This window comes from Enhydra lutris, unplaced genomic scaffold (genome assembly GCF_002288905.1).
Source record: "Enhydra lutris kenyoni isolate GAN:26980312 unplaced genomic scaffold, ASM228890v2 scaffoldscaffold62, whole genome shotgun sequence".
Classification (NCBI taxonomy): domain Eukaryota; kingdom Metazoa; phylum Chordata; class Mammalia; order Carnivora; family Mustelidae; genus Enhydra; species Enhydra lutris.
The window spans coordinates 14,901,785-14,918,378 of NW_019154146.1; the positions used below are offsets into that span (position 1 = coordinate 14,901,785).

Below are 16,594 nucleotides of genomic sequence, written 5' to 3' on the forward strand. Positions count from 1 at the left end.
AAAAGGAAGAAATGGTATCATGACTGTGTGTTCACGTGTGATGACCCATAATGTTACGATTTATGGACTTTTCTATTATGTGGTATCCTGTAAGAAAAATACCCCAAAAAAGATGTTTTTAGACTGAAAATATTGACTCTATTTATATACTGGAGAAAAAGTCAACAGAGAGAGAGAGAAGAGGAAGGTTTTAATGGACGAAGGTCCTTGAAAAAGCGAAGGTGGCTGGGATTCTGGAAGTAGGTAGGAAGATTATCCTTAAGCAAGGAAACTGGCAAGTGTAAGATAATGGTGAGTCTGAAAATAGACAGGTTTTTGGAAATTTGAGAAGTTTCGGGATGATCTCAGTGGTTTCAGCTATGTGTCTGTGCTTGTGTGTGGAGTGTGTGTGTGTATGGGTGTGAGCATGCGCACACATGCACTCTGGAAAGTAAAACTGGATCGAGTCCTGCTTGGGATTTTCCAGGTGGGTAAAGCAGAGTTTAAGAGGAGAAGGAAGCAAAGGTGTTGGTGAGAGAAGAGCTTAAGTAACTTTAGACGTAGCTGTAAGTGCACATGGGGTGAACCAATTCAGTGATGACAGGCTATCATGTTCGAGAGTGCGGAGGGCGGAAGTTGGGTGAGAGTAGGGGAGCATGAACGGGGATGAGCCGAGCAAAGACTTGAGAATAGCAAAGTAGTCTACTCAGGTTGGTGACCGGATGACAAATGAAGAGGAACCAGTCTCCACATTCCAATGTCATCAGTTAAATTTGGGGACTTACCCAGAAGTCTCAACAGCACCACCAACAAAATAGATAGATCTCATGGCCTCTCTAATATGGCTTCATTCAATCCTCTGAACTCCCCAGTAATACAGATGAGGGAACCAATTCATGAGATGTGAATTTCTCCAATTACAGAGCTGCTTAGGAGGAGAATTTCCACTGGAATCTTGGTTGTCCTGATTCCTCGGGTGTCAGACTCCTGTCAGAACTCCTCCTACTACACAATCCTGCTTTTGTCCTTGTACAGACCACCAAGCGCCAGGCCCTTCCTGCTATTACTTTGGTTTTTCTAGTGGCTGGGACCTCCTTAAGACATTATTATCCATAAGGCTCAGGTATTTTAAGTTCATATGCATAGTTTTCTTCAGTATAATTGTAAAAGTAGTGAACTTTATAATACAAATTCCCAGAATATAAACATTACTCCCCAATTCAATTTTTATTAATACGCAAGCATAAAAACAATTGAGAACAGATGAATTTACATGCCTTGATAGTGTAGATTCCATTATGAGTACTATAAAATATATAATGTTATTTATATCCCAAGAAACTAATAAAAAATGCAGAAGTTTGTTTTCATCATTTAAGTTGATTATTTCTAGTGTACTTCCAGGAATTGCTTAGAAGGAATCCCTTACATTATTTGTTTCTTAGAGTAGTTTTAACTTCTAAGCCATTACATTTTTCTTTATTTAATATTAAAATATTTTAATTAATTTCTGTGACTAATAGATTCACAAATACTGAAGGTCTGGCTGTATCTTAAAAATGACGTACAGATTTATTTAAATCAAGTGCTTCTTAAATTCAATTAACATATAATGTATTATTGGTTTCACAGGTGGAGGTCAGTGATTCATCAGTCTTCTATATTGAATTTAAATAAAAATTAATTTTAAAAAATAAATAAATCAAGTACTTTTTAAAATTAGGTAGAATTTTCATCAATACATGAAACAACATTTTGGGAAATAAGATAATTTACATTCTCTTTTTTTGCCCTACTAGTTAATCAAGCTTTAAACATGTGTTCCAGTCAAATCATTTGTATCTTCATTTTACCAAATAAAAACTAAGAATGAGTTTTGCCAACTTGAAATACTGGCAAATGTGTTCATTTTTTAATTGAAGCCAAAATTCAAAAGGAACTGTAATGTGCTTCAATATGATCTTTAAATTTTTCTTGTCACAAGAATTCTACTAGCTTCTATAGTTTACAGCCCCTTGGGACAGAGGGGGGTCCTGAACCTTTCCTCCACGTGACAGAGAGTGTCCAGAGCATGGGAGCTCTGTCTTTCTCTGGAGTCCGACCCTGGGCTTTGTCCCCACAGGACATTGCTTATTACCAAGCGCTGTCCCCCGAGAGGTTGCAGACCGACGCCGCGAGGATCCACCCCAGCTCGCTGCCCCCTCAGGAGTTCTACGAACCAGGGCTGGAGCCCTCTGCTACTGCTAAATTAGATGATTTACAGCGTTCTTGGGAAACCTTAAAAAATGTGGTAAGTCTCTGAAACGTGGCATTAAGTCGGCCAGACACGGATTACCTTAGCGACTCTCTTATGCAACACGTGCAGCGAGTTTACACACTGGGTACACGGTTGAATACCCTCTGTTGGGCCACAGAGGTAAGAAAGTCTTATGAGGAAAGAAATGTCATAATCACGGAGATTAGGGGCTAGGAAACATTTGGTAACATCCTGTTCTTCTCCAGATCAGTGAAAAGCAGCGCAGTCTCTATGAGGCCTTGGAACGTCAGCAGAAGTACCAGGACTCCCTCCAGTCCATCTCCACAAAGATGGAGGCCATCGAGATGAAACTCAGTGAGAGTCTGGAGCCCGGCAGGAGCCCGGAGAGCCAGATGGCTGAACATCAGGTAATAATAGCAATGACTTCAGCTTCCTGCATGATTAAGGAGGTGCACTCTTGTGACTGACTGATCAGCCGGCCAAGCGGCCAAGCATGTGTTTGGGAGAGCAGACTGACTTATTTATTTATTTATTTTTTAAATATCAGTTCTTACAGAGTAAACAAGATTCCGAGTGGTGGTTGTTTCCACCACTGCTTCAGGGAGGGATCTAAGAGGGGAAGATAGAAATTCAGACCTCGAACTTAATTAAAGAAAGCTGCCTGCATTAGTATTGCTTCTTTACTTCCATCACACCGAGCGCCTTTCCTACTAGGTGCCAAATTATTTTATTGTTGTTGTGAGCTGTTGTTGTAGGAATAGAATGTACCCCATGTCCCCCTTCTCTGGTTATTGTTGTTTTTAAGAAATTCAGCCGGTGTGTGCCTAGCAGCTTCCCAGTATCACTAGAGAATAATTCTCAGGCTTAAGTGAAAGAAGCAGTTGAAGAATAGGGTTATACCTATATTCAAAGTTATACCCTTAGGGTTGTCCCTGACTTGAATCATTATTTAAAAGTTATATAAACTAGGCAAAACTTCGGCTTTACATGAGAAACCGAGATGATTACATTAACCTAACTCCGAAAGAAGTTAAAAATGCATCCGTTTAAAATGCATGCGAAGAAAGTGCATATATTAAAATCTAGTTAATGCTTCAGCAACATGATCGAGTGTGCTGTTAATGCACAATCAGGTGTGATGGGAGCCGAGGGTGCTGAGGTGGTCACCTAAATATGCAGTCAACCTGATAGGGGGAAGCACTACCGACCCCAAGCACAAAGAAGGAGCATGTGATGACCCTATAAAAGGCAGAGGAAAAGAAAGGTATTTTTAGATGCATATGAAGTGTTGTAAAAGCATGGCATGATACCTGTATCTGTCAAGTATGGGGACATTTATGAGCTTTAAGAGTGAAAGTCTGTACTTTGTTTTTGGAATCCAGGATATCCTTGTAATATAATAGTTGTTCATATGTATAATCTACAACAAGATTTCATTCTTTTACAGTATAGGACCTTACAGTAGAACACAAAAATGAGAACATTTCATCTAGAGACAACCTATAGAGAAATAGTAGTTTCAGGTTTTTGACCCTCTGATAACTTCTTACGATAGAGACCAAAGTGTATACCACCCAATTTTAAGCCTTATTTTGATAAAACTGCCTTCTTTGGTGCTTTCTGCTGTCCCAAGGTCATCCATAGTTGGTCTGGTTTGGGGAGGGTGTTTTAAAAATAGAAAATTAAAGACCATCTTTGTTTACCTGGATAAACCAAACATGAGGATAACCAGGGACTTAGGTGACGATTACAGTGAAATTAGGTGACGATTACAGAGAAATTTTCTCCCAAGTGCCACTGTAGCTGCCACCACCTCACTGTTATCTGAGATGTTGTTTGTGTCACACCAGGGTGCTCACCAGGATTCTGTCTGCTCCCCTGCACCCCCACGCCTGGAGGGGGAAAACAAACCACCTCCATTTGGTTACAGTTTTCTCTAAGCATTCAAAAGGAATTTGGCATAAATTATCCCAAGGGTGCATTGGAGTGAATTTAAGCATTGCCGCTCAGATTATCAGGACCAGGGGTTCCAGGGAGGGTTGACATGGTTCGACTCTCTTAACGCTCAGGGTCATCTCTGCCTTTGTTCAAAACCCATCATGCTAGTGTCCCAGGTGACTGACCACAGCTCGCCAAGACCCTTCACTAGATCCCCCCAGGATTTAGGAACTGCGTGAGAATAGGATCCTGCTAGTCTGCCCTGACATTTCATAGTTCCTAATGGGAAATGCACATTAGCTCCCAATCAGGGCCACCGCCCCCTGTGTGGCTGGCATTGGTGTGAAAACACGCATGAGCAGTGTAGAGCACAATTATTATTTTGTTCAAGGGATTTAATGGAGAAAACTCAAAATTGCATGTTAATGCTAAGTATTAAATATTAGAAATGAATCTGAGTTTTCTTGTAATTAATGCCAACCACTTGACTTTCTGTATCTTTCTAAATTGGGAATGGTAATGTGAACAATGTTAACAGTGAGGAGATGTAGCTAGTTTCATGATGATTACACACCATTTGAACTTAATAACTATATTCATGCTCTAATGAGAGACAAAGAAAATATAAATAATGTAATGTTTTTCATATGATCACAAATCTAAAATTTTCCATCTGACCTACTTTTGCCATCTGTACCTATGTTCTACAAATTCTGGGACAGAGCTGCCCACGTGAAAAGCTAATGGTATCACAAAGTCTAAATTAGTTCTTAGCTTCTGGAAGGCATTTTAAAAATTTCAAGAACTGTTGTAGAATTACTATTTCTAAGTTCCAGCTGAATGTGGATGAGGAAGTCAGGTATGCTTTCTATATTTTCTAAAAATTAATAGAAACACTTAACTTGTTATTTCTTTCCCAACTCTCTCTTGGAAGTATTGATGTTTCTTTAAAGAATTCCTACGTTTTTCCTCTAAACGTTTGTCTAAATCTGCTGAATTTGGGGGGAGTGCTGTGTCTTTCCTGTTATCTTCTCTAAATTGTATGGTAGATCTAATTTTAAGACATCCCTACAGTTCATAAGCTGACTTGTGGCTGTTCTAAGTGATAAGGCTTTCTTTGATAGGGATCTTCATGGTCATGGACAGTTCATGCTTTGTGGGTGTGTGTTGTCTTTGCCACATTAAGCTCTGAGATGGGTAGTAAGCAGAGCTCTGAGGTCATTTTCTTTTTGTTTTTGCTTTTTCAGTATACATGACAACTCAAAGTTTGAAATGAGCTGTGCAGAGTTCTGAAAGTCATAATAAAATGCATGTTTACCTTTGGTGTTAAACCAAACATGAACTTCATGTTCTCCCCAAAGTGAGTCATTTTAGAGAAGCCCAAGGTACTTATCTAAAACACAGAAGTGTCATGCACATATCCTCCTCATAAAAACAAGTCCGAAACCCAAAGATGTGCATTTCTTCTCCTTCTCTTAGTCTTAAGTCGGATGTTGAAAGGGAACAGCTGGCCACCAGCTGAGACAGAGTAATGGGGTGAAGACATATTTGACTGCTGGATCTTTTTGTTGAAATTCTCAAACCACATAAAATTAACCACTTTCTAGTGTGCAGTCAGTAGCATTTAATCATTTCACAGTGTCATTCAACCACCCCCTCTATTTGATTTCAAAACATTTTACCTCAGAAGAAAACCCCATCTCCAATAAGCTTGGCTGCTGGACCTCAAAGTTTAAAACGATAGCTACCTTCTAAAAACATTCACTCCCCCTTGAGAGTAAACTGAAACATTAATGGGGAGGCTTGACCCTAACAGGTTGAAAACCAGCCATTCCAGGATTCCTAAATCACTTATTCCTTACTACAGACCATCCAGAGAGCTGTTTTAGAACATTGTAAGCCTGAAACAGAAGCTGGTGACCTCACTGCACACTGGCTGTTCGACTCCGCTGAGATTCAAGGAGGTGGCTCTTTTTCTTTCTGGTTGCTTCATGATTCAGATACCTCTTTTATCTGTTGTGAGTTAGAATTAAGTCAGCTAGATGTGTGGAGCACCTACTATGTGCACAGCTGAAAAAAACACACTTTCTCATGAATATATGATTTAAAAATATGCTTTTAGGGGTGAATCACCAACACATTGTACAAAAAAAGCAGTGAGATTGTGGGTTACAGCGATGGGAAGTAGATAAAAGGATATTTGGGTCTTTTGGGAAAGACAGATCTTAAAAATTTATAGTGGCAACAGGAGTGGGTAGGAGGCACTATAAATATAAACACATGTGAAGAAAGGCACAGAGTAGAGAATGGGAATGAACATAGTAATAAGATAGTGAGGGGCTCTCCTCGCTTGTACAGAGGTTCAGTGCAAAAAAAAAAAAAGACATAATGGGGTCAGTCTAGTTATGGAGAAGCCTTTGAAAGAGACCAAATAATATGAATTTTATGTATTTGACAATAACCAAAATGGTTATGAATTAGTGGAAAATAATTTACTGAAGAAAAGGCATTTCAAAGTATAACAAACAAGGTCAGTCTTTAAATTCATTACAATCTCATTAAAACATTTCAGCAAGTTCTTTGGTGGAGATTGTCAAGCTAATTCTAAAATATCTTGCAAGGGGCACCTGGGTGGCTCAGTTGGTTAAGTGTCTGCCTTTGGCTCAGGTCATGCAACGGGGCTCTGGGATCAGCCCTGTGTTGGATTCCCTGCTGAGCAATTCAGTCTGCTTCTCCTTCTGGCTCTCCTGCTCACTCTCGCTTGCTCTCTCTGTCTCTCAAATAAATCAATAAATAAAATCTTTTTAAAATTTTTAAAATAAAATATTTTGCACATGTATAAAAATATATATTGCAAATGAAAAGGGCCAAAAATAGTCAAGACAACTGAAAAGAAAATGAATAAGGTTGATGGATGGATCCTACCAGAGAGCAGGACTTACAAAGCAATAATAGTTAAAATAGTGTGGCATTGGCACAAAAACCCCAACTGAGTCAATGGAACAGAATTAGAAACCATAAGTGCACAGACACCTACAGAGACACTTGGTTTATGTCAAATATTACACTGAAAAACAGTGGGTGAAAAACATATTTTCTTTTTTTTTTAAAGATTTCATTTATTTATTTGACACACAGAGAGAGAGAGAGAGATCACAAGTAGGCCGGGAGGCAGGCAGAGAGAGACGGGGGAAGCAGGCTCCCCGCTGAGCAGAGAGCCCGACGTGGGACTCGATCCCAAGACCCTGAGATCATGACCTGAGCTGAAGGCAGAGGCTTAAACCACTGAGCCACCCAGGTGCCCGAAAAACATATTTTCAATAAGTCATCCAGGGTCAGTTGGATATCTGTATAAAAAAAATTTTTGACCCCTGCTTACCCTGGACACAAAAATTAAGTTTGGGTATATTGTAGATCTAAATATGAAGGTTAAAAAAAAAAGTTTTGAAACAAATCTCCTCAAACTATCTGTAATACTTAATTTTTGAAACTTCTGACCCATCAGACCAGTATTTTAGCAAAATAAAGTAAGATACTGCTTGAGCATGTTAATGTCAAGTTGCTTTAAAAATTTCTTGTCACCTACATTCTCTCAATCTTGTCATGAACTGGTAATAAGCATTTTGCGAACTGATATATTTCATGGGCTGTATTTTATTTGAAGTATCTCTTCTAGAGGAGGACATGGAGAAATAATTCATGAGCTTGGGTAGGCAAAGATCTCTTAAATAGGACACCAAGTCTAACCCTAGCTTTTCTGGTGAAGGGAAATGCTGATATATTAGACTATGATAAAATTAAGAACTTTATTTTATTGAAAGGCAGCAGGAGGGACGTCATTCCCATTAAGGGACAACTATGTCACAAAGTGGGAGCAGATATTTGAAATACACAGAACCGAAAGGGACATTCCTAGGACTCCACAAGCCCTTTTGACCTCCTCTCTGTTACGACCTACCTCCTCCCCAAAGATCACCACCGTGTGACCTGTAAACATCACAGACTACTTTTGCCTGTTTTTGAGCTTTATAAAAATGGAATCATGCCTGAGGTACTGTTCTGTGTCTGGCTTCTTTCCCTCCCTGTCACGATGATGGAAGTTGCTTATGCTGCATGTGCAAAGGGCTGGTTACTGTCACCTCTGTATGGTACGCCACTGTTACCCACTTTGCGGATCTTCTCCACCTAAGCCTTTCAGAGGGTTCAGAGCAGTATCTCACTGTAGTTGTAATTTGCATTTCCCTGATGACTAACAAGACTGAGCACTCTTCCCTATGCTTCTTGGCCATCTGGATATCCTCTTTTGGGACTGGCTGCTAAAAATCTTTGGTCCTCTGGAGTCCTTCCTTTTCTTTTCTTACTGATGTGTAAAGTGGTTTCTATATTTTGGATAGGAGTGCCTGTGTTCTTTCTGGTTTCTTGATCTGAGTGGCGGGACATGGGTTGTGAAAATGTATAGACCGATACTTAGGAGTCTGTGCACTTCTCCAGGTGTATAGAATAACTTCAGTGTAAATATTTAAAAATCAATTGAGTGTGATGACACTTGATAGTAGGAGAAGAGAAGGTTTTCTCGTTGTTTGGCTTTTTAGTATTTGTTGAGAGCCCACTCTGAGGAGGCACTGGGCTTACCCTGAAGCCTGCAGTCAGTGGCAGAGCTGTGAACCATCCAAGTATGGGGACGTTAGCAACTATGAAATATTAGTAAATAGGAAGGCTGGGGTAGCACCTGTTTTTCTTTGTTTGTTTTTTTTTAAGATTTTATTTATTTATTTGACAGAGAGAGAGAGAGCTCACAAGTAGGCAGAGAGGCAGGCAGAGAGAAGGGGAAGCAGGCTCACTGCTGAGCAGAGAGCCCAACGTGGGGCTCGATCCCAGGACCCTGAGATCATGACCCGAGCCGAAGGCAGAGGCTTAACCCACTGAGCCACCCAGGCACCCCAGCACCTTTTTTTTTCTAACACACCATTCAAGTCCTAAATAAGAATTTCTCCTGTCAAAATCCCAGTCAAAGAGCAAGTCATAACATACCAAAAGCCGAGAAATAAAAACCGTGTATAGAATCGTGATGGATGTGAATAAAGAAATCAGCGTGCTATTTCCCCAAAAGAGCTGGAGGTCCTAGAGTGAGTCCAGGAGGCAGGGACGTCATGAGCAGGTACCTGGATGGTACTGGGACGGGCGTGGCGAGATGTACAAGTAGGGCAAGGAGTCTGGCTCTTCCTTTACAGGCAAGAAGCCACTAAGTATTCTAAAGCAGGGGAGTGAGAGGCTCTGATTACCTTTTTAAAAGCTCACTCCGACTACTTTGTGCAGAGTCGATGGGAGAGGCCAGGTAAGCCCGTAAGCAGGAAAGCCAACCCGTAGAGCATTAGAGCAATTCAGTAAGAGAGCTGGCTCGGACTTGGGGTGCGGCAGAGGCGACCTGCAGGATACATCCGGGAGGAACTGGTGTTGCACTACCTGTGGCGAGTGAAGGAGGAGGGCTGTGAAGAGAGACTCCGAGGTCCTGAGCTTGAACAATGACAGAATGTTACCTTCCACAGAGATGAGGAAGACCAAGGAGGAAGCAGGCTTTGTATGGTTCACACTGGAGATACCAGGAAACGTGTACGTTGAATATAAAGCCTAAAATTTAGGAGAGATGTCTGGGTAAGGGGTACACCCGTGTGAGCATTCAGTATGAGAAAGCATTTGAAGCCTCAGGAATGGACAGGAGACAACCAGGAAAGGGTGAGGACATAGAAACAGGGGATGGATCTCCCTGGTTTAGTGTCATGTGAGCTTTGGGTTAAACCACGGTGTCGTGTCAGACTTGGGGAAATGTGGAGTGGGCGAAAATCACGTAGAGGAAGAAAACAGTGAATTCTGTTTTCAACACGGAATCGTAGACTCAGACTGAGCATGACCCTTCTCCTTGGACTGCAGCTGAGCCTAACCAAACGTCAGGAGGACTAATTAACTGGTTCAGATCGGTTTTGAAGTCAGAACCGTCCTGGCATTCATTCTGGTACTTTCATTTCAGAGCTTTAGTTAGTGGGACCCACTTGCTGGTTAAACGACTTGCCCGTGAACTACCTTCGCTCATCTCAGGGTGACATTCCGCTAGGGATGTGATTCCTCAAACCCCAAAACATACATACAGCCATGTGATTGCACAGTCTTCTCCACAGGCCTTGATGGATGAGATCCTCATGCTTCAAGATGAGATCAGCGCGCTCCAGTCATCGCTCGCGGAGGAGCTGGTGTCCGAGTCCCCCGAGTCTGACCCCGCAGAACAGCTGGCCCTGCAGTCCACGCTCACCGTCCTGGCCGAGCGCATGTCCACCATCAAGATGAAGGCCTCAGGGAAGCGACAGCTTTTGGAGGTAACGAGTGACTCTGAAGGTGCCGCTCACGTCCACGTTCACTCCCCAACTTGTGTTGACAAGCGTGCGGGTTGTTTACGTGATCTACATTTTTATGGTTTCCCACTCAGAAGAAGCTGGTATTGTGTGTGTCTCAAGGAGGGTCCCGTGAATAGAGCACTGAGTCAGCGTGGAGCCATGAATGTGTCTTTTCACCACTTTCTGACTCATTTCAGCATGAAAAATTGAGAATGTGGAAAAGCAAAACTTGGTAGACGTGAGCCTTGGGAAGGATAATTGTGAAAGGTTTGCATAATGGGTTGTTCTGTTTAAATAAGGGCATTTTATGACTAGTATTACTAATACTCTGAAGAGTAAATCTTTAGTCATCCTTAACCAATTTGAGCACATTAGTTCGTGAAAATAGTTTTGCAATTCTGGTTCTCATGTTCCTTAACGTTAACATTATTTAATAGATAAATTTTGGTGACAGTAACATAGGTTACAAAATAAGTTATTTTGCTTTTTCTTTGTTTTCTTATAATTCCTGGCCCTAAACATAAATGATGTTCATATTGTTGCTTCTATAAATTTGATTAGACTGGAGACCTTTTTTTTTTTTTTTTGAAGATTTTATTTATTTGACAGAAAGTCAAATAAATAAAGCAAGAGAGGGAACACAAGCAGGGGGAAAGGGAAAGGGAGAAGCAGGCTTCCTGCTGAGCAGAGAGCCCGACACAGGGCTCCATCCCAGGACCCTGGGATGATGACCTGAGCCAAAGGCAGAGGCTTAACCCACTGAGCCACCCAGGCGGCCATAGACTGGGGACCTCTTAAGGATCTTTCGATTGTCTCTCTCCTGGTGTCTCTAGGGTGAAACACCTTCTCTGGCACATAATCAGTTCTCAATACATTTCTTATTATATGAACGTAAGAGTATTTATTTAGCTGCTGGTAATGCTGTAATTCAATTGAACATAGACCTGTTGTGTGTAGGCTCTTTCCAGTTTTACCTATTGTAAGATTAGTCAAATCATATATTCATGGATTTTTGTTTGAGAGAAATTTAAAATAATGTGTCCGCTCTATTTAATTTCTATTTTCAACAAGCTTCTCTGATGATTCTAAGGTGACCCCAGAAATTTTAAAAATAATGACAATAATAAGTTATTAATGAAATAATTTTTAAAATAAGGTATTTACAGTCCTTGTCTTAAGAATTAATTTTTGAATTCACTAATACTGTTCCTAATCACACTATGAAATCCTTACGGAGTTTTAAAATGACATGATTAGCTTGGATTTTTTTTAATATGAATTATTTGCCATCATTGAGAAAATCCAAAGATATAACCAAAAAATTTGAATTTCTGATTTCACTCAAGAAACTCGTACCACTGAGCCCATGCTTCCTGTGGGGAATCACGTGCCTGAAACCTTATGGTGGTGCTTTGTCCCCACCACTCCTTACACTTTCCCAGACATTGAGGTAAAGTATCTATTGCCGTTTACCACATTCTGCCATTGTTTTGTTCTAATCCTTGGTCAATTTCCGTTATTTACATTATCTGCCTAGCCCCATAGGCATATTATGTCAGAAGCTTAAACTCTGGGTTCACATTAGAATCATCAGAGAAGCATTTAAAAAATACTGATTTTTTTTTTTTAAGGTGACCTGCAAAGTTAAGGCAGCGATTTTCTTTCTTTCTTTTTTTGTTTTTTTTTTCTTTTTGGTTTTTTTTGTTTGTTTTTAGGTTAGGTGTTTTTTTTTTTTTTTTTTTTTTTGACAGAGAATGAGAGCACAAGTAGGCAGAGTAGCAGAGGGAGAGGAAGAAGCAGGCTCCCTGGGAGCCTGACGTGGGGCTCAATCCCAGGACCCTGGGATCATGACCTGAGCTGAAGGCAGTTGCTTAGCCAACTGAGCCACCCAGGCGCCCCTAAAAAATACTGATCTTGAGACTCATTTCCAGAAACTCTCATTTATTGCTCTGGGATGTGGCTAAAGTATGGTTTTTTTTTTTTTTCTTTATAAGTTGCAGTGATTCTGATGTACAACCAGGACCAAGAAGAACCCGGTTCTTTTGTGTTGAATCCTCATGACTTTACCTGGTGGTGATCTATGTTACATTTTACTTAATTCATTAGGAGAAGTTAAGTGAGCAGCTTGAGGAACAGAGACAGGAACAGGCTCTGCAGAGGTACCGCTGTGAGGCCGACGAGCTGGACCACTGGCTCTTGAGCACGAAGGCTACTCTGGACACGGCACTAGGCACAGCCACGGAGCCTATGGACATGGAGACCCAGCTGGTGGACTGCCAGGTACAAAAATGGTCTTGAAGGAAAATGGCAACATCAGAAAGTATATTGTTCAACTACAGAAAACAAAATAGTAAAAAGACTTGGTATGGATATATGAGTTTTCACAATCCATATGTTTTATATAGTTAGAAAGTAGAAATGCAACACCTTATGAAAGCCTAAATGATATCCAAAATTGGATTTAGTCTTTTGAAAAATTTTACTGGTGGTATCTACTCTTTAGAAAATCTTCAGCTTCCTAAAAAGGACATTTTTTAAAGACCATAAATACCAAAAACACTTATGGTATCTATATTTAGTGGCTAGTAAGGACTACAAACCCAATGAACAGAATTACTGTCAGTGAATCAGACTGTGGATAAACACAACAGGAGGTGTCTCTAGGTGCTCTGTTGTAATTTTGGTTCTAACTCTGATATATTGTTTGGACAACTTGGAAAAACTGTCAGTTACAAAGAGATAGACTAAACATAGGAAGGTTGTCTTTTGGAGCAGAAAATTACCTTCCTCTGATGTGAAGCCGCTCGGAATTAATGTAAGGACTAATGATATTAAGGTTTTATTGTAATATTTTTTATCTCTTCATTATGGAAACTTTAAGACACATGTATTAGTATAGAGAATAGATAATGAACTCCCAGGTACCAGTCACCGAATTTCAGTGATTAGCAACATAATAGACTTCACACGTTGGTGAAGTATATCTAGAAGCTCTTTCATTTAACAAACTAACAGGTATCTAGAAAGATTTACCTAATCCGCAGCAGTAAGTATCAGTATGCATGACTTCATATGGCTCCTATTTAGAATCAGGAAATGTGCAAAAACCATTAATGAAGGAACACTGTCTTTTTTCTTAATATGTAGTATGCTATTTTGATTGTTCTTTTTATGATTTGGGATTTATTGTAATAGTGATCATTGTAACTTAGATTTTTAATCTCTCTAGCCAACTTATCTATGTGTACTCAAAGCTTTGTTATTCTCTGCCTGGATGGGAGAGAGTAGAGAGCCATGTGTGAATGTTTTCTGTTCTTTATATCATCCTTTCTTGCTGGAAAGAAGCGTCTATTTTTTGCGTTTCCTGCTAGTGCTTAAAATTAGCACATGTACTAACTAGCGTTCCCAAATTATGTTTTACCATTACTCCCACCTCTCCCTTTTGGATGTCTCTATTTTTATAGCTATACATAAATTCCACAATTCAGATAATACATTTCTGTTTTTTTATGAAGTATTGAAATGGTATTTTGACAACATTTTTGGAAACTAGAAGCATATGGAATCACACAAATGTACAGCAATTCCTCAGTCCATTCAAATGTAGTATTTAAGCCAGTTGTGTAATTAGAACTGTGGCTATTACTAGGGTCTTCTTGTAACTTTTGGGGCCCTGGACACTTGGCCTCTATGGGTGTCTTCCTCTATAAAACAACAAAAATTATATTTTTATTTTATAACAGCTTTGGTACAAGAGTAATATAATCCAGGGTGGATTTATTAATACATTTTCATTATTATATTCATTTTTTCTTCTGATTTTAGAAGAAATTAAAATTAAGATTTTTATTGGCCCTCTGAAAGTATTATGAGCTCTCAGCACTGTGCCAGCTGTGCCTAATGGAAAAGTCTGTTCGGCACAGAATTATATTAGTTTCTCAAAAATAATCTTCAGAAAATCATCCGTTAAGCCCCATTCCGCTAAACATTTCACGCTTCCATTTAGTTCAAGTTTTTTGGTTCCAACATATATTCTTACAAGTTGATGGTAGTTTTTCTGATTTAAAATATCTTTTCTCATTAATAAATTACTTTGACTGAATATAAGTTAGAGAGCACATTTTAAAAAGTTCAGAGTTAAGGAATATAAGAACAGAGTGATTTCTGCAGAAAATAAAATGGTTATTATTTGTTTAGCTGTGATGTTTTTATTTTGTAATTTTTTAGTTTTTGTTTTAAATCTTAGCTTGGAAGAAGGAAGACTAGTTTGCTCCTTCTCTAAATGTAGCCTCTATTTCAGAAGAAAAGGCACCCCTAAAGTGTTGTCACAGAAAGTGAGAGTAAAATTCTTAGGAAAACTTTTGGAAATGCAAGGTTAAAAATGGATTATATAAAAAACCAAAAAACAAAAAAATTAAAATCAAGAAATGAGAGCAGCAATCTGAAAAAAAAAAAAAAGCAGTGTCTTGAAAGAGAGAATCAGCTTTAAGTTGACACTTAAGGGTTGATCTTATGATGTCTTTACTCTTACCAGTCATAAGCATTACAATCTAACACTAAAATGATAAAACAATCATAATAATGGGATACCACAAAGGCATGGTCTTTTCCCCTTATCCGTTGACTAGACGAAATGTGCATTCCGTGTGCTTTTCCAGTATGTTTTCCATTATATAATATTATATAATATCTAATATTAAGAGAAAAAAATTAGGAAGCTCAAGGAATTTTTAAAAATGTATAACCTCTCTTCAGGTCTGTCAGAGAAGTAGGAAAAAACCCCAAAGGCATACTCTTCCAGTGAAAGACTAAGGAAGTGTTGTGTTTCTATGTGAGAAAGGATCTTTGCGGAGACCTGCAGGGCGGTGAATGTCATCCTCATTTCTGTTGCTCCAGAACATGCTGGTGGAAATCGAGCAGAAGGTGGTGGCCTTATCGGAACTCTCAGTCCACAATGAGAACCTGCTCCTGGAGGGCAAGGCTCACACGAAGGAGGAGGCTGAGCAACTGGCTGTAAAGCTGAGGACCCTCAAGGCGAGCCTCCTGGAGCTGCAGAGAGCGCTGCACGACAAACAGCTCAACATCCAGGTGAGGGCTCCAGCCACCGCAGCAGGCCAGCCTGGCAATGCTGCTCAATCCTAGGGCATTACTGCCAGGCCTTTTCTGTGCCTGGTGTCCCTAAAGGAAGATTTGGGGAAGGATACATACTTCCGCTTGGATCTGCTTTACACACACGTTGGCACTGATTTTCAGGTAGGTTTTGTAAGGACTGTGTGAATCCATAGACCTGAAGACTGCGATATAGGAAAAGGAAAGAAAATGAAAATAAATACCCACATTTAGCAAATATACTATTTTAAGGTATTAAAACATAGGTCATAGGTTAAGATATTCTATAACATTTTAATATTTTTCTTGTATTCTCCTGTATTCTGTTTTTCAGATATACTCAGGCTTTTTAATTTAGGGCTCATACCATACATTGTCATATATTCTAGGTGAATTGAACCTTTTTACTCTCACGTGATGACCTTACAGTTCCCAAATAGTGATTTTCTGTTTTATGTTTTTGGAGCTTTTGATTTCAAGAGCTTTTGGGGGGTAATATTTGCTTGATGGATCCTTTAACTTTCCTTGGTTTTACCCTTTCTGTGTCCTTCTGTTTTAGATTTGCTTCTTAAAAAAAATTAGCTGTACTTTGTTGATTTTAAACATTTATCTAATCAGAAAATCTCTGACTTTGAAAGGACGGGGTTAGTCCATTTAAGTTTACTGGGGATTACTGATCTGTGTAGACTTCTGTTATCTCACTTTTTGTTTTTTATTTTTTTGTTCTCCTTCAATTCCTTTTTCTCCTTTTTAACCTTTATTTTTAAGTGGTTGAACGCTTTTTCCCCCAATATCTATTCTTTACCACTCATACCTAACAAATTCTAAGTTTATTTCTTAATCTTCTTCTAGGTCAGTATAAGAACCTCAGAACACGTTCACCCAGACTTCTCCTCATGTAACTTTCATTCTGAGACTGTCCAGT

At 39.5% G+C, this 16,594-nt stretch overlaps 1 protein-coding gene across 2 annotated transcripts in view; it reads left to right on the forward strand.

Annotated features, from left to right (window-relative positions):
* LOC111158653 (nesprin-1) overlaps positions 1 to 16,594 on the forward strand; it is a 167,959-nt gene that overhangs the window by 10,301 nt on the left and 141,064 nt on the right. For both annotated transcript variants that reach the window (XM_022520842.1, XM_022520841.1), the window contains 5 exons: positions 2,102 to 2,269; positions 2,482 to 2,643; positions 10,348 to 10,542; positions 12,667 to 12,840; positions 15,457 to 15,648. In XM_022520842.1, the coding sequence (XP_022376550.1) occupies positions 2,102 to 2,269; positions 2,482 to 2,643; positions 10,348 to 10,542; positions 12,667 to 12,840; positions 15,457 to 15,648 (891 nt within the window). The remainder of the gene's footprint in view (positions 1 to 2,101; positions 2,270 to 2,481; positions 2,644 to 10,347; positions 10,543 to 12,666; positions 12,841 to 15,456; positions 15,649 to 16,594) is intronic.